The following is a 21,381-nucleotide window of genomic DNA, read 5'->3' on the forward strand; positions in this document are numbered from 1 at the left end:
CTGTCATCAAAATGTTTTCTGTAGAAACATTTTTGGCCAACTGTGAGTTTGGTTATTAATTGAAAACACTTAAGGGCGTCTGCGGCCACCCTAAACTTTCAGCTAATGGATATGGAATTGGTTTTAATGTATCTTTGTATCTTTGCTGTTAGCCTGTCAAATCTACTGCACACGCCCCGTACAAAAACGCATTAGGTCTGAACTTCCGGGTGGGTTTCCCAACGCTTTTCCGCACATACTCACATATGACAGCTTTGCTGGGGCTTCACATATACACAGATGTGTTTTTCCCCCCTTTTTCTTTTACCATTGTATTGATAAACCGCAGAAGGCATGCTAAAATCGCTAGAATTGTTCTGGCAGACGGGGCCGTAGATACATTTCCCATTCGATGGCATTGAAAATACTGCGGCGAATCGTACTCGTAGTCGTATTAATTACAATAAGTTCAATTCAAGTATCTTTATGGCAGTCAAACAGAACGTCAACAACAACAATCGGACGTCTGTGTTTTCGTCTCTGGCATTCCAGATAAGCCGATAAGATATCACTTTGAAGTGGGCGGAACTTGAAGGGGGTGAAGAAGAGTAGACTGAAGCAGGCAAACAAGCGAGTGCAGTGGCCACATCAAATGTATCTAGCGAATGCACATGGCCCGAGCTTGGAGCACTTGAAGATACTTAACGAATGGCATGCAAAAGCCAGCGCTTGATTGAAATTCCCCATTAAACTTGTTGCAAATGGGGGGGAGGGTGCGTAGTTTTGGTAATGTTATTCGAGAGACGGCGCCAGAGTTATTTTCCTGCTGTTTTTTTTTTTATTATTTTCTTTTTTAACCACCCCCTTGGCCTTTGGAGTATAGTTACCATTTCACCCCAAAGGCTGGCAGTTCTTTCACTTAAAGTCAATTGGCTGCTCTACACACACCGACACAAAAGCCTTTGGACATGCCTTTTAATTGAGCTGCATTGACCTGTGGCCGGAGTTCTCAAGTGTCTAGAAAGTTTTCCCTCAATGCATAATTGCCACACGCACGTACACTCTGAGGAAGGAGGTTGAAAAATGGGAGGCTTCAAGGGAGGTACACAGGGAAAAAGAAGAAATATCAAAGCAAATTGAAGAAATATTTTTATAATTCTATTTAAAGTTAGGAAATTACATTATCATTAGGTATTCAAAGTAATCTTATCAATATATTATATTTTCGAATTTTTCTAGATTTCTTTTCATATATTGTAGTCCCAATCCCATTTCCCATCCCTTTCCCTTAGCCAAAATCTAACTCTACCAACTTAAATGCAAAACTAAAGTTTGAAACTGACTTTAGATAATCTCGACTAGCAAACTGAAACAATGCGATACGGTTGGGCTATCATGTGGCAGTTTTTGGGGGGAAAACAGCTTCGTTCCACATGATAAATGGAGACCCAAATGTGAGCCAAGTACAGGGTCGCAAATGCCTTTAATATTTACAACTATAACTGGGCATAAATTCTGGATGTCTTGATCCCTAAATGCTATGCACATAAAATGCCAAAACAACTTAAATGTTTGTCCTCTGCGTGGGGGTTTCCAGAGGGGGATTGAGCCACAAAAGTTTCTTGACATTGCGACAAAAGCTGCACAAATTGCAGGCAGGCAGGCGCAGACAACACACACACACATCTTGTAGCTGTCTCTTGACGGGGACAACTTGTAGATAGTTTTGTATCTGTTTATCTGCTAGTCAGTGCCATAAGTTGCCGGGCATGTAAGCTCAGTGATTTCCAAACTTCTGCAGCTGCGAACTCTTTAAATCGACCAAACTGCACGCAGCATAGAAATTAGACCTGATATTTGTTGACAACAAACATGGGGCAAAGTTTGTTTCGCTACGAGGGAGGCAGCATTGAATAACGATTTGTTTTTGATGGGGGAACGAGAAGTTTTGGTTATTCCATGGAGTTGTTAAAAAGCAAACTTGTGGTGGCCGGACGACGTAATGGCGTGCGACTGGCGTCAAACGCCTGGGGTTGGTTTTCCCCTCCCCAAAACCGAAGTATTTTTGCTCCCCCCAACAATCATGTAGGGGTTGCTAGCATAACATAATTGCCACATAATGGCCACGACTGAGGCGCCAGTTCCGGCTGCACTTCGCTGACTCATCTGCCGCCCAGTCAAGTTGCAACTTTCGTTTTTGGCCAGCGAGTCTGCTGTTTGCGGAACTATTAACCAGCCAGCCAGTCGCATCGACATTGTCGGGGCGATATAAATGCAATGTTTGTATGCATGCACTGGGAGAAAATATCAGTGAAAGATGAATAAGACTCCCCTATAACTCGCATCTATTTGTAATTCAGAAATCTCTAGAAAATCAATGGGCAACCTCTCAAAAAAACTTCAGAAAATCTGATCTTAAAGTGGTTCGAAAACCCAAATTTTATTTTAAGGTTTTCTGTTACCCCTTTTTTCTTTAAGTCTGTGCGAAAAGCTTGTTTGGCAAACTCCAAGACCCGTCGGTGCCCTGATGATGATGATTACTTCCGCCAAACAGTGACATTTTCCACGTGGCAAAGCAATTCCCTCGCTTAATGCAATCGGGCATTCGGCTGGAGAAATCTGTCTGTGAAGTCTGTCTTTGTCTGCCGAAAAAATAAATATATATTCCATTTGCTTTTGACACATCGGAAATAAACCTGAATGCTGCAGCGGAAATATTTCGTTAAAGGTTATAACCTTGAGGTTTTTTTTTATGACATCCATAAATTTTCCACCAAATAAATAAAATGTTTCTTTTTTTTTTAAAAACGAGAAAAGACTTCTTAGTTTGCCATTAGTTTGTTTTTAATCTGAAAACTATATGTAGAATCGCACTGAGATACTTTCTCGTTTTTCATTTTCTGATTTATTTGGCTCATTATTGGATTTCGCCGTAATTCATTACCCTTTTTAATTCGCTTTGTTGTTGTCGAAAATATCATCAATTATGTTTGTTGATTCTGCCAGCCTGCCTGGATTGTCGGCTTTTGTAGTTTCTTGTTTATGGGATATACTCGTAAGGTGCGGTATCATTTGAGACTCTTTTTTTTTTGCCATACTTTTCCTAGGCAGGGTCGCCCCTGGGTCTGGCCCATTCGCCCACGCCTTCATTTGATCATCTGGCCAACGGCACCAACAGCAGCAGCCAAAATTGTTTACTTATAAACGAAGAATGCCAAAAAAAAAAGAGTAAAAATAACAAAACAGAGAACATGTTTATTTATAAACAAAAAAATATATATCTTGTGTGCTAAATGACGACAAATTATAGCTATTTCATTGCTGCTAATTTTCTAAAGAAATGAATACACACATCCATCGGGGGGAGGGGGACTACACCTTTTTGCTGCCCCTCATCCAAAGCCCTGATGCCCCATGCACGTGCCTTTTTAATATCTGGAAGTCCGTTGTGGTGGCAAATTGAGTTAAGCCTGTTGGACAACCGCAAAAATGGCCAAAAATAAATACATATATATGAAGGGAAAGTTGTGCAACGAAGGCAGAAGGGTCACTGGTTTGGGTTTTGGGCCTGGGCTTGGGGATTGAGTGACAGAGGGATGGAACGGTTTTCCACATTGTGCAATGTCAAGTATCAGGGTAGACAGGCCAAGTGAATGGCAGCCAGGCGGGCTGACAGGCAGGACTTCCAGTCAGGATGAGTTTCGGTCCGTTCCGTTCTGGACGCCTACAAAGCATAAAAGTCATTGGGTCTACACGATGAGTCCTGGATGAAATTCTAATAAAAACCCCAAAATGTCAACAAGCTACAGTGGTCTGTGGGGTTGGAGGGAAAATTGAAATTTGCATTTGGGTTTTGAAGGGCAGAAAAAGATATTTTTTGGGGTTACCCTTTGAATTTGTCTGAAATTTAAAGCTTTTCTCTGCTAAAAAAAATTAAAAAAAATTATAGAAAAATCCATTTTTGATTTGTTTGAGTTTTTTGTTACTTTAAATTAGCTTTCTTGGCATATTTACGTCCGTTTAAAGTCAAACTAACTAACTTTTAAATAGATTTTTAATAGTTCTCCCGACTAGTGTGTCCTGGCCAGTTGTTACATCCTCCCACTGCCACAGTCTGCGGGCAATTTGTTGTTTCAGCCGCCCGCCCCCCCCCCAAAAAAAACGCAGCCAACGACGAATTTTGCTCATGTCATGTGTGCCTCGTAGCTCCATGTCCATGGTTACTGGCCTGGCCCTTAACTCGTTTGGCATTTTTGGTTAGAACCAGACACCCAGACAGTAGCCCCTCTCTGTAGACATTATGGCCACATTTGCTTCGATGCACAAAATAAAGAGAGGGAAAATTTTCATTTTTGGCTATGTGTGGATATGTGAAAATCCATTGAAAATCGTTTGGTAGAGATTCAAGTTGCTGAACCGATTTTTGATTAAACTAATGGTGGTCATAAATCACACATAGAGCCAACCAAAAAAACCAACCCAAAAGTCGGCGACTTTAATCAAAATTTAATGTTTTTCTGTGGGGGAGAGCCCAGCCTGAGAATTTAACAATTAAATTGGCGCGACCGTAATGGTGGGCATTTTATGCCGCACAGACACCACTACTTTCCATACCAAATGGTTAAAGTTTTTGGCTGGTAATGGATAGAGAATGGGGTTGTCTGCGAAAGTCTGTCTCTGAGTACTTTGGTCTGATAATAGGAAAGCCGACGCCACCGCCACCGCCACCGCCTTTGCCATTAACAGAACGCATTATTGTTCGTAATTTTCTGTCAAACTGTTGGCTAAAAGCAATTTTGCGGAACGTTGTGTCGGCGTGCAATCAACAAAAACTCCAGTTGAGGATGTGACACGCCCCCAAGACGGCATTTTCCTTCAGCATTCAGATTTTTTCACGTTCCTTTGGGTAGAAAGGAAAAGAAAAAAAAATCAACAATTCTCCTCCCTTTTGCTAATTTCCCGAGCCTTGGTAATATTTTGTGGATTTTTACGATGCCGTAGAACCAAAGATGTTGTGTCGGTGTGTTGATGTTCTTGTTGACGTTTGCCTTTGGCGTTTTTACTCTCAACTTGCACATTGCTCATACGCAGCGTTGGCCATGCCGAAATAAAAATACTGAGAAAAGTAGTGGAAAATTGAAATTCAACGAGAGATAAAGTCTGGTGGGTGGGAAAGGTGAAGCGAGGGGGGGTTGAATGATGTTCTCTGTTGACTGTGTCTGCGTTAATTCGGTTTTGCTAATTTGGAATGGCGCCAAATTGAAAATAAAAACTTTGCAAGCTTGGGCAAAAAATACCCCCGTTGGCCAGATACAGTAAACAATCGATAATATGGCTAATTGAAATGGGGATTTCCGACAGGTGATGTTTGTGGAAAGGTGATAAATAGCAAGGGGGAGAGCGTTGTAAACTATTTAATGGGAAAATAAAAGCTGACTACTTGGAAACTTTTCCCATTTCTATAAAAAAAACTTTCATTTTGATTAATGAAAGAGTTTTAATTCTTAAATAAGATTTAAATTTTGAATTTCTTAAAGCATAAATAGTTATTATATCAAAAGATATAGAAATCTTCTAAAGATTAGTCACATTTCCACCTATAAAATAAAAAGCTTTCCTTCCCCCTTTGCCATTTTCTTTTAACTTTCTGTCAGTCGGAAAATTTTCTTGTTTTCGCTTCATGCAAAAGTGAAATTTATGTTCTCAGTTGGCGCTAATTTATGTTGCACACAAAATGTTGCCAGCTAAATAAATAATATTGTTTGCCATCAGATATAGGAAATTACGTAGCCGCCGCGTGTGCCGCCCAAAAAAATTTGTTCAAAATTTTCATTTAAGTGCAATGGGAAATGCGACAGCTGCAGCTAGAAAATTAATACGCTAGCAATTGTATTTGATTTTTCAGTGAAAATGCAGGCAGCAGGCAGCAGGCAACAGGCAAGAGATTTTATAGCTGCCTCCTAAAAATAAACATGGCGCAGTGCAGCAAATGGCTCAATAGGTAGTGCAAGGTGGGAATGAAAGCTTAACCCATGTTATGTTGGGTGGGGTACTTTCATCATCCGCCACGGCTGGAAGCCACAAAAGTGTGGGCATAGGTCATGTGCCAAGAGACCCTGGCAAATCAATCGATTCCCTTTCGCAAAAAAACAGAAAACGGCACCTTGAAAGCCCGCTTGGGTGAACAAAAGGACAACCAAATTGTTTTCGGTTTGTGCTCATTAAGATGTACTTGAACAGCCAGCCAGTCATGTTGAAAATGTAAAGAAAGGGTTGGGTTAGGTTTGTGGCTGTTTTATAGGGCTGGAAACCCCACACGGATCGAAGGTTGCTTAAAGAGTGCAAAACCTGAAACTGCATAGAAAGCATATCAGTTGGTAACTTATTTCGGGGCTTTGCCCAAATACGAGGTGTGTTCAAAAAGTAAGGTGACTCTTCAAATTTCGCGAATTTCAAATTTTTCGATTATCGAAACCTTTTAGAAGTTATACGAGGTGTGTTCAAAAAGTAAGGTGACTTTTCAAATTTCAAATTTTTCAAATTTTTCGATTATCTTCAGTTTTGGGAACAAGAAAAAGTCACATGGGGCCAAATCCGGTGAATATGGTGGCTGAGGCATTATTGTGGTGTTGTTTTTGGCCAAAAAATCCAAATCCTTTGATCCATATTTTTCGATAGCAAAAAATCGCCGAGCTCGCAAAACAACTTGTAACTTTACGCCTCTCACAACCAAACAAAAGAGGATGTTCCATTGAAACTTGGTACAGATGTTAGGGAAGAGTGTACCAATATAACAAAACAAAAAAATCGATAATCGAAAAATTTGAAATTCGCGAAATTTGAAGAGTCACCTTACTTTTTGAACACACCTCGTATTCTCTTTTGAAATGCAATTGGGGTCATTGGTTGGCACTTTACAAAGTGTGAATTGATGAATGTGCTAATTCACAAATTGAAAGTGCGAAAGTTACGTGATGGCCAAGTTATGATGAAATATGCCAAATGAGTCAACTTTAAAGTGCTCGAAAATAAGTGGAACGGAAAATGTGCAAAAATAACTTGTATGGGAAAAGAGAAGAAGAAAGAAAGGAAAATGAAAGAAAAGCCTAAATTTTGAAGGTTTATATACCTTAGTTATAATAAAAATATAATAATTGTTTAAAATTTGTCTTAAGATTTAATATTAGGTTGTCAAAAAAGTCTTGCGGTAATTTCGCTAGTTGGCGCTGAAAGCGCGTAGTTCTTGTTTCTTGTCGCATCAGGTCATACTATACCTTTTTGGAAAGCTCATTTCACGCGCTAACACGTGTTTGATTCGTTCGTGAGTTATAGCGTCGCAATCAAGGAGCAAAATAAAGATAAAAAACGGAATATATTACTACTACGATAAAGGCAAAAATGTATCTCAAGCCGCCGATAACATTTGTGCAGTTTATGGACCCGATACAGTTTCCATTTCCACCGCACAACGATGGTATCAACGTTTTCGTTCTGGTGTAGAGGTGGTCGAAGATGCGCCCCGCTCGGAGGTTTTTGCCAATAGGGAATCGAGCTTCTATGAGAGGGGCATTATGAAGTTGACATCTCGTTGGGAACGCGTCATAGAACAAGACGGCGCATATTTGACTTGAATCGCATTATTGTAACCAATTTTATACCGCAAGATTTTTTTGACAACCTAATATATACTTATATTTTTTATATTTTCTGGCCTTAAATCGACGAAAAAGGGAAACCAAGGATCAAATTTACCTTTCCAATCATAACTTATACCAACCCTATGGTTATCATCAGCATAATCATCATAACAATATTATAATTTTTAATTAAAAAAGACACTTAAAACTCTCTTAAAAAACTTAAAAACTTCTTACATATCTCTTTAAATATTTACATATAATTAAACAAAAAAAAAAGATAAAAACTCTTAAGCAATACCCGAAGTTTCCCAATACCCATTACTTCCCCTTCTTTAACCACACCTCCTTAATTGTTTGTCTTGCGATTACTTTGTTAATTAAAATCGTCTTAATGGCGTACAACAAAATGGCCAAAAAGTAGGAGGCCAACGACAATCTGACATTGAACTCTGGTACTCAGTACTCGAACACTATGAGCCCTCTTTTTAACCCACCCTACCTAAAATTGGTCAAGGCGAGTGTTTGAACTCAAATAGCAGTGGCAAAAAAAAAAAGAGAAAAAATAAAACCAAAAGCTACAAAATAGTGACAAAGTGCCACTAGAAACCGAAGGGGCCACACACAACGAGTGATTATTTATGGCCCAGAAGAGACAAAAACCGGGCTGTGTCAATGGCCAACAACGGCCACCAGTAAAGCAGGGAAACGTGCCAAAAACTGAAGCAATAATAACTGTCCAATTGCCTGCTAAGGTCACTAGAAAATACGTATTTTTTTTTTTTTTGGAATTTTTGGTCTGATCTGGTAGTAGATTTTCCATGCGCAAGTTTTTGTTGTTGTTGTTGTTGTTGTAGTCACAAACTGATGTTGATTGTCAGGTGAACTTGTTTGGTTTGCGGATTTACCATGCACCACATCCGCATCCGTGTCACCAGCGTCATCGTGTCGTCGGGACGAGCAGAAAGTAGAGCAGAAAACCTGAAACTAAAAAAAAACGCACGCTATAACCTGCTATATGGTCTCATAAAAAACAAACCAAAACTGCAAGAAAAAACCAAAAACATTAAAGAAAGAAAATACAAAAAAGAAGTCCGGTGTTTATTTCTGGTTCTCGAGTTGCATTTGCTCGTCGCGTTTCGCATTCGCAGATACTTAATTGACCAGATTTAGAGTCAATTATTGCGAAAGAGAAATTCTTAAGCGCAAAACTTTCGAGCGTGAAAGTCGACTTTGTCTAATTTGCCGCCTGGAAAGCCACCAAGTTGGGTCTGATCCGGCAAATGATTATGATTTGACGTGCATTTTGGCATTGCATTAACATTAATAAGAGGAAAATTGCTTGCTAAATGGGAACACGCCCACAGAGTAACAAGATTTTTGTACAGAGAGAAAAAATATGTGTAGAAATGTTGACTTAATTAAGTTATTAAAGGGTTACTAGTTGGGAAAAGTGAGTTTGGGATGTTCCAAATTTCATTTTCTTGCAATTTTCACCCAACTTTCAGGTTTATCCCTATAAAGGAAAGTTATAGCCACATTGCCTTACCCTTTTATTTCAAAACTAATAACCATTTAAGGCACATTTTTTCTCTCTATGCACTAAATTCCAATAACAATCTTGTAATTGCCATCTAAATGAAACCAATTGCAAAAGCAAAGACAAATCAGTGTATCAATGCAGAGCTTTCGTCTGAGCTTCGGCTGGTAATTGGCAATTTACGTAATGAGGCTTTGATTATCAGGTAATTACAGCGAGAAGTGGAGCAGTATGTAAGAAAGCTTGATGACGCTAAACAGATAGATATATATAAATATACATTTCCGATAAACCGGTTACTGCGCACTTGCCTCGAAAAGGTTCTCGCCGTTTAGTATATATTCAAAAGAATTCATTTTAATTTACGCTCAAAAGTAATCACAAGATCGACCCAAAGTTGATCGCCCTCGCTCCGGTTGGTACGAGAAATGCCAAAACAAAAGCTGGCCAAAAATCAAGAGGAAAAAGAAAAAAGGAAGAGAACAGCTCTAACAAGGTCATAAACAATTAAAAGAAGTGACAGACTTTGTATGACAATAAATACTAGAAAACAACAGCAGCAACGACGTCAGACTCAGGTACATATACTCCTATATGTATATAGTTGCTACGATTTTTATCTCTTGTGTGTGAATTTTATTTTGCTTCTAACAACTTTTCCAGATTCTCGTTTTGCCAAGTTCTTTCCGCGAATTTCAAAGAGCGGGGGGAATTTTTATCCCTAACAAATAAAGACAAACTCACCGTGAAGGTGGCGCTTGTTTTCGTTTGAACTTTTCCACACATCCACATCTCTATATCTAAATAAATATATATATATATATATCAAAGACATTATGGCCATAACCCTATATGGTCCAGACCAATTTGGCTAATGGTACCGGCTCGCAAGTTACGCTTATTGAATACTAATTTATTTTGCTCCGTTTTAGTGGGAGAAACAAGAACGGTTGCCGAGGATCGTTCATGTGTTAACATCAACTGTTATGTTTTTGTTATTGTTTTTTGGTTTTTTTTTTTAATTCCAAAGAAACTGATTTAAGCCATGGCTTAAAACCCTCTTAATGCGAGGCCTTCCGTTGATCGTCTCATATTGCAGAAGTTCTAATTGGAGCTGCGGCTTGGCCAGGCGCAATAAAAATTAAGTTGCCGGCTCGATTGGAGAGCGTTAAAAAGGTTTTCTAACACGCCAACAGGCAACGAACTGTCTGCTAACCCTTTTTTCTATATATATATAGTTTTTTTTTTTTTTTTATTTTGCCTGCCCGACTGGCTGTGCCTTTATCTCATTATAATCTACGCGCATGTGCGGCACATTCGTATCTTTTCAGTCAATTTCAAGTACCCTCTGCCCTCAGATGCAGGCCGAGAAGATTTCGAGCTGGGTTGAACAAACAGCCAGCAGCGGCATCTAGGCACTGAGAGAAATTTCAGAGAGATTTAGTTAATAATACCTCAAAAGTAAATAAGATAGTGCTGAGATAGTCTCTGCTTTCCAATCAATCTTTAATGTAGCTCTAAAAGATTTCTCAAACTTGAGCTCTTTCTTTTGGCAAAAAGATTTCTCTCAGTGTAAAACAATATACAAAAACCCCTGGAAAAAGGGGGAAGAGTCAACGGCAAACAAGCGCAGACAACGTTTGTCGGTCAAAATCAAAATCAGCCCCAGCCTTTGTTCCTTTAATTCCGAGAATCGTGGACCAGTTATGAAACAAGTCTGCAACATGCACACCAATACAGGGCCAAAAGAGAGTTACAGGCTGGCTGGCTGGCTGAGCAGCGACGACGGAGCTGAGAAAACAATAAAGAACCCAACCCGAGGGCTAAAATAAAAAAAACAACAACAACGTATTGGGCCCGAATCTGGACTGGGAGATGAAGCTGGGAGCTGAAGCTGGATGGGGTAACTTCAACTTCGTCTCGTTAGCTGCGCCTGCGCCTGTGCAATGGCCGAGGAAAATACTTTATGGATCGAAGACAGAGTCGGGGCTTTTGTACCTGCCACTTGGTCTCAACGCTGGCAGCGCTGCAACTGCAACTTAATTTCTTCTGTGGCTGTGCTTAGTGCTGCGGCGTTGCAAGTACTTCATCATGTTTCGGGGGAGCAGTAAAAATAAATTAACAAAAACCCAGCCAGGCCAAGCAGCCATTCACCACTTCCCCCAACTGGTCTAGCTGAGACCAATATGAGACGTAATAACTTGGTCCGAAAGGAGTAAGAGCCGTACTATATAGCCGTGCGAACACAGTTTGTGTGTATGCTCCCTTGACATCAAAAGCGCAGCTGGATCAAGTTCAGGATTTGGTTTTCGTTTCGGTCAAAATGCAGAAAAGCTCATAAAGTTTTGTAGGGGGAGATGAAAGGGTATAAAGTCTGCTACCTCTTGGGTGATAACTTAAAGGAGTTATCTTAGAAATTTAGAAGGTTTATCTGCATTTTGGGTTGATTTCAGTTTTATACTTTGGTTTCCTAAAAGGCTTGGAAGTAACCTTCTTTGAAAGTTTTCCCTCTTTTATAAATTAAAGTCCTTGTTCTTAGATAGAACCAATATTAAGATAATAACTTAGTAATTTCCTTAAAAATGATATTAAAATATATTATCCCTATTATAATCATAGATCACCTCTTTAAAACCCACCCTATACCCAAGTTATTACATCTCTTTTTTTATTAATCTGTTTGGGTCTTAAAATTTATGCCTCTTCCGTGGAACGATCGCAGGATTTGGCATGGGAGCCATCGGTGTGTGTGTATCTGTTTGTATGCAAAACAAGTTGCAAGCGACACGTAGGTGGCTTTGAATATTGAAAAGTCGTTCTGCAGCCTCTCCTGGCGGCGATTGAGACCTCCCGGCCTGCTCTACGTTTTGGCCAATGGAAGTGGCACTTTCAGGCCCACCAAAAACAAAAAACGAAAGACTGAAGCGACAAACTTGCTGGCGGCAATTGGCCAATTCGAAGACACTTTCACTTCGCGATCTTCGTTGATTTTTGGCATTCTATTCTTTTGTCTTTTTGGTTTTTTTTTGGTTTTTGGTTTGGACTGAAATAGAAAGTGCTGGCAACTGGCAACGGATGGCATTTTCAGATACAATTTAAATTCGAACCTTTTCGTCATGCTTCTTTCACTTGGCACGCATGCAAATTTCGTGCAAAATATCTTTGCCAGACAGCAATAAAAACTTGGCAAATATTATTCATGAATTGGCCAATGAAAGTGAAGTTATTGCGTGTGGCAATTATGCGACTGAGTTTTGTGAATTTGCTTAAGTAAGGCATTTCTTTTAACAGTAGGCAAAACGATTACAGTTAAAGCCATCAAAACGGGTTGGTCGTTAATATCTCTCTCTTTTAACAACCACAACAAAGGAAAATCCCAAGCATTTCCTATCGTTTTATTGTCACAGCTGCCGCCGCAGCATTTCATATTCAAATTTGCCGGCCAAGAAAAACTCTCACGCGCTAACCAAAAAATCGAAATAAAAAGGCACACACACACACACTCACATATATATAAATGCAACTTCGTCTAGGGTTTAGCTTTTGACTTGTGTTTTTTTTTTTGTATTTTTCCCTCAATCGGTTTCTTTTTATTGCATCACGATTTTGCAATACATTTGACAAATTTATTTTGATTAGAGGCAATTTCTTTGGAAGTGTAGACATGAATTGAATTTCGCTTGATTGAGTTGTGCTTTTTTATTGTTATTATTGGAATGTGTTGGGTTATGCACTGAGAGAATATAGGGTATTATTATGTATTTCTATCAGAATAGAAGAGTAGAAAAAAAACCAATCAGAAAAAGTGATTCATAAGCTGGCAGTTTTGATCTTAAATTTCTTTTTTGAGTAACCTTAACTCCCTTGATTTTTCTTATTTTTAATTTATGTTCTTAACTGTTGGTTAAACATTTTATTAATACACAAAAGAAACGTTAAATTTTTAGCATAATCATAAAAACAAAAGACAACCTAGCGGACATATTTCTGCCATTGTCAATGTCAACTTTGTTTGAGTTGTCATAAAAACTAGAACCTCATCTAGCTGATGGCATTTTTAAGAGACAGCTTGAAGCCTAATTTATCACAATTAAGAAAATATTATTGCCAAATTTTCCGCTTAATTTTTTGCCAAAGTATACAAAAACCGAAATTCAAAACAGAAGCAGAAAATCGGAATCGAAATGCTAAAACAGAAAGAATCAAGCTGATTAATGCAAAACGTGGCAGCTGGCACCACTTGTCACAGATTCCATTAGGTCATCGCCAGATTTACATATATATACGATTTATATATATATATATAGATTTGGTATTGGGGAATTTTTAAACCATGCGTTGTCCCCACTTAAAAGACCTGAAACGAAAATCTAATGAAATTCGCCGTGGGGGAAATTGCGTGAGAAAATCGAGAAAGTTTTTGGCTGGCTGAATATTGCAGGTGGCAGATTAGCAACTTTCCTCGGATTTGCTCTGTTCTGTTTGGTTGAGAAATAAAATCCAAAAAAAAAAATCCAAAAAATTGGCAATCATTTGTAAACAATGTGTGAGGCGAGGTCCAGGGGCTTAACAAAAAAAAAAAACGCTGTTGACTGTTTAGCCACTGAGAGAGGAGGTAAGAAATACGGCGCGCATGACCCACTTTCGAGCCATGTTTATTTCTTTTACTTGTTGCCTGACGCTACCCCTGCCTTTGCCCCCACCGCTGCTGCTGCTACTCTGTCGCTCTCTCTTTCTAAACAACTTTTTAGGCAAATTAGCAGCTGCAAAGGCATTGAAAGTTGCTTAACCACTTGCCGAAAAAAAAAAACAAAAAACAGAACCAGAACCTTATAGAATTGGTTATTACGTAGCCCAGCAATAGCAACAAGTTGTCTAGATTTTAGCCAATTTCAAGATAACTCTCGAATGAACACTCTCGACAGCACTTTCAATGCCAAATCACTAAACTGGGTCAGCAATTTTTATTTACTATATACTATATAGTAATGCGTATCTTTTGCTATTAAATAGATTTTTCCTAGTCTTGCAATTTTCTTAGCTATTTTCTTTGGCGAATTCTCTCAGGCAAAGGCCTAATCATTCAATTAGTTAATTCATCTCTTTGGCCGTCTTCCGCATTTACTGCAAAAGTGCAAAACTGTCGGCAATTAATATGCACAGTCAACTGCAACAACAGCAACAGAGCAACATCAACAAAAAGCGGCTCAAGTTGCAGGCTTGGCAGTGGGTAACCATGGGTGGATTATGCCATTAATGTGATTTATGGATAAATTATATTAATAAATAATCAAAAACAAAAGAAAAATAAGTTGTTAAGATTTTAAAATAATATTTAGCTGAAAGATTTTAACATAAACAAACAAAATTTATATTTTTTTAGCTTGTTTCTTTGTTAAAAATGTTAGTTGATTTATTATGAGTAAGTTGAAAAGCTTAAAATCTTAAAAAGTAACGCCAATTTATACAAAATTATTCAAATTGAATGGTTTTTATAGTTCCACTTTATTATTTCTGCTGAATAAACATGCAGATATATATTAAAGTTAATGTATTGTATTAATTAAAAGTTTTTCAATCGTTTTTATTATTTTTAATTCGATTTCCGGATTTAAATAGAAACAAAAAGGCATTAAAAAATGTTTAAAAATTAAATTTATAAAAATTGAATGGTGAAAAAGGTTCGTAAAATAAATTTAACTTGATTTAATGAAAGAAAAATCGTAAAAAATAGAATCTAAATTTTTACCAAGTTAGTAAGTTCTGTATTAAAGATCCAGTAAGGTGTTAAGTTTTTAGTAAGTTCTGTATTTTAAGATCTGGTAATACAAATAGACCAACTTAGGGTGAAATTTTCATTTAAATTATTAATATTTTTACAATTATAGTTAGTACATCTCACCCACTGTGCCCTCCATCAGCTGCATTTATGTCTTTGGAACCTTAACTCAGCAACTTTGCAGCTGCTTGACTAACTGCACTTTGCAGCCATTAGTTGGAGGCTTTGGCTTTAACTTAAGCTATAGATTCAGCTTCAGCTTCAGCCTTAGAGTTAAGTTGAGTTGAGTTTGCAGTCACAATCCTCGGCAACAAAGTCGTTGTTGATTTTGTTGACACTGCTAACGGATGCTGGGATGGATGTTGGCTCAGCTGCATAATGCAATCCTTTTGCCCAGTCACTTATCAGTCATTTGTTAAGCCGTCGTTTTTTCTCTTTTTTTCTTCATTTTTTTTTATATTTTTTTGTTAGCTTTTGCGGCTTGAACGTGTACCTTGCATAATGGTTAAACGTGAGAAAATGTTTTGCAAAGAAAGTGTGAGAGATAGATACTCAATGGAGCGGATAGGTGTCGGTGGAATCGACTTAGGGGCACCGCAGTAGGTACCATTATGCGATTACTATTACCCGCATGTAGAGCACAGTGCGCGACAAAAGTCAAACACGTAGCCGGTGACGATAATTTAATGATGTAATGAGCCCAAACCCAGGTTTTTTCTTTATTCCTTTTTTTTTTTTGGGAAAGTGCCCAACGCACACGTGTGCTGACCACATTGAAAGCCTCAAATCCCCAACACTAAACCTCAAAACCCGCTTCCTCTTAACATTACAGCTCACCGATGAGGTGGTTCGCAAGAAAACCGAATACCAAAAACATTTGGAGGGCTACAAGGCGCTGCGCACGCGCTTCGAGGAGCACTACATAAAAGGTGAGTGAGATACAAGGGGTATCAAGTTGCTGATGGGGGATTAAGTTTGGAGAAAAAATCAATTTAAATCTTTAAAAAAACGTTAAGGTATATTATCTATCTATCTATCTATATATCTACTTATACATATTGGCTGATAAATAATTTCCCATTTAGTTAGTTAACAAATTGGAAAGATTTTCTTAAACATTTCTCCCCTTTTCGCATCAAATTCTTTTTAAATTCTTAGTGACCAAGCTAAGATCGATTATTTTCTTATTTCTCAGTTTAAAAAATGATAATTTTCTCTAAGTGCTAATATAATTCCCCTCCTTATCCAGCACCCAGTCGCAGTGGCCGCAAGCTGGACGATGTGCGTGACAAATACCAGAAGGCCTGCCGCAAATTGCATCTCACACACAACGAGTACGTGCTCTCCATCACGGAAGCCATTGAAGTGGAGAAGGACTTTCGTACTGTACTTTTGCCAGGATTACTGGAACATCAACAGTCCGTCCAGGAGAGTTTCATTCTGCTGTGGCGCAACATTTTGCAGGAGGCAGCCCAATATGGTGATCTCACGGCAGACAAGTACAAGGAGATTCAGAAGCGCATCGACACTGTGATAGGAGGCATCAATCCGACCGAGGAATATGGCGAGTTTACTGAGAAACACAAGTAGGAGTTATCTATATTATCAATTTAATATATATACTAATCAATAATCTATATTCGTAGAACCTCCCCCACAACCCCATTGCTTTTCCAATTCGATGAGACGCTCATCGAGGATATTCCTGGCAAGCTACAGTCAAGTACTTTGACGGTGGACAACCTGACGGTGGACTGGTTGAGGAATCGCCTCCAGGAACTGGAGGGAGCCGTCAAAGATTGCCAAGAGAAGCAGCTAAAGATGATCGAGCATGTTAATGGTGGCTCTCCGGTGGCCAATGGCAGCATTATATCAAACGGCAGCAATACGTCCAATGGCATTCAGTCCAATAAGGATAGTCAATGGTAAGGAGATCCGAGATTCTTAAGATATATAGATATTAACTTACCTATATAATAATAATTAACCTTATATAGCCGCCAATCAAAGGACCTTAATGCCTTGCGTTGCCAGGAGAAGCAGAAGCAGAAACTCGTCGACATGATCAAGTGCGCCCTGAACGAGGTGGGATGCGAGGAGTTGCCCTCCGGCTGCGATGATCACTTAACCCTCGAGCAGAACTTCATCGAGAATGGCTATAACAACGAACAGCAGGTGGGTCTTAGCTTTTCCTTTAATACTAAATAGGTTTTGGTTAATCTTAAGACGTAGGCGGTCATGGTCTAACTAATCACGTATGATGAAACCATTTCTCTTTCTCTGGATGCTGCCCTTCTACCCATACCACACATACCTTACAATATACCCATGAAAACATCCGAAACTTAACCCATATTAGCAGAGGTCCAACTCCACCAGTTCACCAGGTCTGGGCATTATGAACGAGCTGATGCGACGCGGCGGGGTCTTGACCCTATTGCGTGGAAGGGGTCGTCATTTTAAGAGGAAGAGTACCCCCCAGCCGGCAACGCCGATGACGAGATCGCGTCAAGGACGTTTCAACAAGATGCAGCCACGATCCCAGAGTTTGGGATCCTTGTCGGTAATTAGGGATGGGAATGGGCCAAGTCCTGCACGTTATGAGCCCATAACTAACCATCGTTTGCGCCAAGCGGCCAGTGTTCATTATTTGGGCGAGGAGATCACTCCGAGTTCCATTAATCCGCCCGAATTGCCACGTTTACGGCGTACCCAGTGTTCCATGTTGTGTTTGGGCGAGGATGAGGAACCCATTGTCCTTAACTCGCCCGCCCCGCTCACCCAGCTAACAGCTGCTGTCCTTACTAACACCAATAACAATCATATCTATGCGGATCTGGAGTTGGACAGGAAAGTGGAGGTAACACCAGCTCCAGAAAGTGATGGGGAAGATGGCTCTGATACCCCCGCCAAAAAGGAACAAATTCAAATAGAAATCAATCATAAGTTACCGGCACCTCAGAACTCCATTGATGCCCACCTGGACAGGATTGATGAACTGAATCGAGTCCTAGATGATCGCCTCAAACGCACTCTCCAGCCCAATGATGATCTGAATGCCATTGAAAGTGCAGAGGACCAACATATAGAGAAGAGGAAACTAGCCAAAGATCCAGATAGCCATACCAAAAGGAGTTCCAGTTCCAGTTCGGAGTGTCGATCCTCCAAGGATATGAATCACACCAAAAAGCGTTCACTATCCTTCACACAGAAATCCATAAGTAACATCTTTAGCAATCTCAAAGAGTTCTCCAAGAGTCCTCTAGTAAGGATGGGCAAGAATCAAACGCTTAACGAAGAGCAGGATGCGGAAAGGATGCAGCCAAGTCAACAGCATTCCAGCAGCAGTGATTCGCAGACGAACAGTAGCAGTTCCAGCAGTCATAATAATAATAACAATAATAATAATAACAATACCAATAGCAATAGCAATCACAGTGCCTCACAGTCCACGATCATAACGAGCACGATCACCACCACTATAACGACTACAACGACCACGACGCCGTCCAAGGAAAACTCAAGACTGAAATTCAAGGTGCCCAAGATTCAGAAGAAATCCAAGGCCATTCGCAATACATTCCGCACCAAGTTGCTCAATTTCCAACTGAAACGTTCCAAGCCATGTAAACAGTGCACCAAAAGACGTCGCATCCATCCCAGCAAGAGTGTCTTTGACTTTGCTCGCGAATTCCAGGCAGATCAGCCAGCTGGCTCTGCAGAGGAAGAGCAATTCTGTAGCTGTCCACCAGTTGCCCAGAAAACTCTCAAGCCATCCGTCCAAATAGCCAGTAGTCACAAGGAACGTTCTTTCGAGTCTAGCTCTGGTGATCTTGAGGAGAATGAGGATCAGCACAACAACGAGGATGAGGATAGTGACGATGTGCTTAGCATGAAGGATCATTGCTATTGCGTGCCCAGCCTGGCGGCCAGTGTGAGTTCCCCGTATCCGCATCCGTATCAGTATCCGAGATAGCAACTGCACCCCCAACCGTATCGAGACCGTATCTAAGCCAACGGGAGGCGCCATCTGACGCCACCTTCTTACCGAAATCAAAAACCGCATCGCTTTGCTTGCTCCTTCAATTTGCATGTTTGATTGATTGTGCATGTTCCGGCGCTCGTTCTCGTTCAATATTGAAAGCATGTTTCGGGGGAAAGAGCTTTTTATAGAGTGGTTCTGAAAATAAACAGATACAGGGTGTCCTGTAGTCTAGACTGATGAGTGGGGTAAGGCAGATAGGAAGTGTGTTTGGGTTATTATTTGGTTTGGATTTCTTCTAGTTCATTATTTAACCATAACCTTTTGTGGCGATTAGAAAGTAATTCAAATTCTCATCTTTAGAAAGTGTATTCAAAATCTCTACAAAATTTCCCAATTTCCTCCACCCTTTTCCCAATTGCTAAAATTACTGCGTGCGTGCCAAAAATGAGAAAGAGCGAAAGTGACCGAGAGACAAGTTCAGCGGAGAGTATTACGCGATTTATATCTTTTAGTTCTCAGCGATCGGGCGAGCGGTTTGGTGGATACCAACCAAGCAGTAGTCGCCATTAAAATGTATCTAGTCCATTGAAATGTTTGGCGTCTTGTTGTTTGGCCAGTGAAACAAAAAAAAGTTGGAGATCTATCACATATCTGACAGAACGCGTGACTATTTCAGTTTTAGTTTCTATTGTGAGATAATTGTGGAAGTTTTTTGTTCGTATCTAGTAGATACGCAATCATCATGAGTAGTTCCGGACAGAGTAGCAACTATGCCGGTGCTGAAAGTGGGGGAATTTTCGAGACAATTGTCTTTACGGGAAGGCCAATACCGCCGGCCAGAAAAAAGCGACCAAAATCGAAAGTTTTTGTGAGTCACACACCACGACAGGGCAACCTTGAGATCCATTTTCCAAACCTGTATCTAGTAATAATGTGTATTCCTTATTTTATAATGCCTTTTGCTTACAGTATTTAATTATAATTTATTTACGTGTATATCTGAAAGCTACTGCAATTTCGTCAGAGCCAATTGCACCCACGCATTTCCGTTGCCCGTTTGTGGAAATGTGGAAATGGCGTGTTAACCGATTCTCAGCTTTTTTTATTTTCCCTCATTTTTTCTGTTACTGTATTCTGCATGCTTTCACTAATCTCTAAGCAAAAATAAGTATATAGATTTAGCTAATTATATGGATCTTGCAGATATCGCTCTCCACGAATCGTCCACTTTACGAAGAGGAATGGTTCCATGGCGTCTTGCCACGTGAGGAGGTGGTCAGACTTCTCAATAACGATGGTGACTTCCTGGTCCGTGAAACCATTCGAAATGAGGAGAGCCAGATTGTGCTGAGTGTCTGTTGGAATGGCCATAAGCACTTCATTGTCCAGACCACCGGAGAGGGTAACTTCCGGTTCGAGGGACCACCATTTGCCAGCATCCAGGAACTGATCATGCATCAATATCACTCGGAGTTACCGGTAACTGTGAAATCTGGGGCAATACTCCGACGACCTGTTTGTCGAGAACGCTGGGAGCTGAGCAACGATGATGTGGTGCTTCTGGAGAGGATTGGCAGGGTAAGTTAGCAGCTTTATCAAGAAGGTTTACTATCTTATTTAATATCTGTAATCATAGGGCAACTTTGGGGATGTCTACAAGGCCAAACTGAAGTCTACCAAGCTGGATGTGGCCGTCAAAACCTGCCGTATGACCCTGCCCGACGAACAGAAGCGTAAATTCCTTCAAGAAGGACGCATCCTTAAGCAATATGATCATCCTAATATCGTCAAACTAATTGGTATCTGTGTCCAGAAGCAGCCCATTATGATTGTCATGGAATTGGTGCTGGGTAAGTTTTTGGAGTCTCCAAAATCTGTCACAATATTTGTTATTTAATTTAACCAATGCTAACGTATTTTAATTCTTTTTTTAGGTGGTTCCCTGCTAACATATTTACGAAAGAACTCCAATGGCCTCTCCAATCGCCAGCAAATGGGAATGTGCAGGGATGCTGCGGCTGGTAAGTGGACTTAAAATCTCATTAATACATATTAAACTAATATGAAATCATTCTTACCTTAAGGCATGCGATATCTGGAGTCCAAAAACTGCATACATCGCGATCTGGCGGCGCGTAATTGCCTCGTTGACCTAGAGCACAGTGTTAAGATCTCCGATTTTGGAATGTCACGCGAGGAAGAGGAGTATATAGGTAAGTTTTAAGATACAAACTAAAAGCAATCCTTAACCTTAATAAATAATCTCTTTAAACAGTTTCCGATGGCATGAAACAAATACCTGTAAAGTGGACCGCTCCTGAGGCTCTCAACTTTGGAAAATACACCTCACTCTGCGATGTTTGGTCCTATGGGATACTGATGTGGGAGATCTTCTCCAAGGGGGACACACCCTACTCGGGCATGAGCAATTCCAGAGCCAGAGAGCGTATCGATACGGGTA

At 40.0% G+C, this 21,381-nt stretch overlaps 1 protein-coding gene across 5 annotated transcripts in view; it reads left to right on the top strand.

Annotated features, from left to right (window-relative positions):
* Positions 1 to 21,381, top strand: part of LOC108109936 (tyrosine-protein kinase Fer) — a 28,948-nt gene that overhangs the window by 6,715 nt on the left and 852 nt on the right. The window contains exons 4-13 of one of the 5 annotated variants that reach the window (XM_017218741.2): positions 15,768 to 15,864; positions 16,185 to 16,521; positions 16,582 to 16,860; positions 16,933 to 17,110; positions 17,298 to 18,869; positions 20,124 to 20,498; positions 20,557 to 20,770; positions 20,855 to 20,941; positions 21,005 to 21,133; positions 21,196 to 21,378. In XM_017218741.2, the coding sequence (XP_017074230.1) occupies positions 15,768 to 15,864; positions 16,185 to 16,521; positions 16,582 to 16,860; positions 16,933 to 17,110; positions 17,298 to 18,869; positions 20,124 to 20,498; positions 20,557 to 20,770; positions 20,855 to 20,941; positions 21,005 to 21,133; positions 21,196 to 21,378 (3,451 nt within the window). Of the gene's footprint in view, positions 1 to 15,767; positions 15,865 to 16,184; positions 16,522 to 16,581; positions 16,861 to 16,932; positions 17,111 to 17,294; positions 18,870 to 19,276; positions 19,789 to 20,123; positions 20,499 to 20,556; positions 20,771 to 20,854; positions 20,942 to 21,004; positions 21,134 to 21,195; positions 21,379 to 21,381 lie in introns of those variants that run through there. The other 4 variants (XM_017218750.2, XM_017218758.2, XM_017218767.2 and 1 more) reach the window with 4 other exon arrangements.

The sequence above is a fragment of the Drosophila eugracilis genome, unplaced genomic scaffold, assembly GCF_018153835.1.
Source record: "Drosophila eugracilis isolate 14026-0451.02 unplaced genomic scaffold, ASM1815383v1 contig_47, whole genome shotgun sequence".
In the NCBI taxonomy this organism is placed as follows: domain Eukaryota; kingdom Metazoa; phylum Arthropoda; class Insecta; order Diptera; family Drosophilidae; genus Drosophila; species Drosophila eugracilis.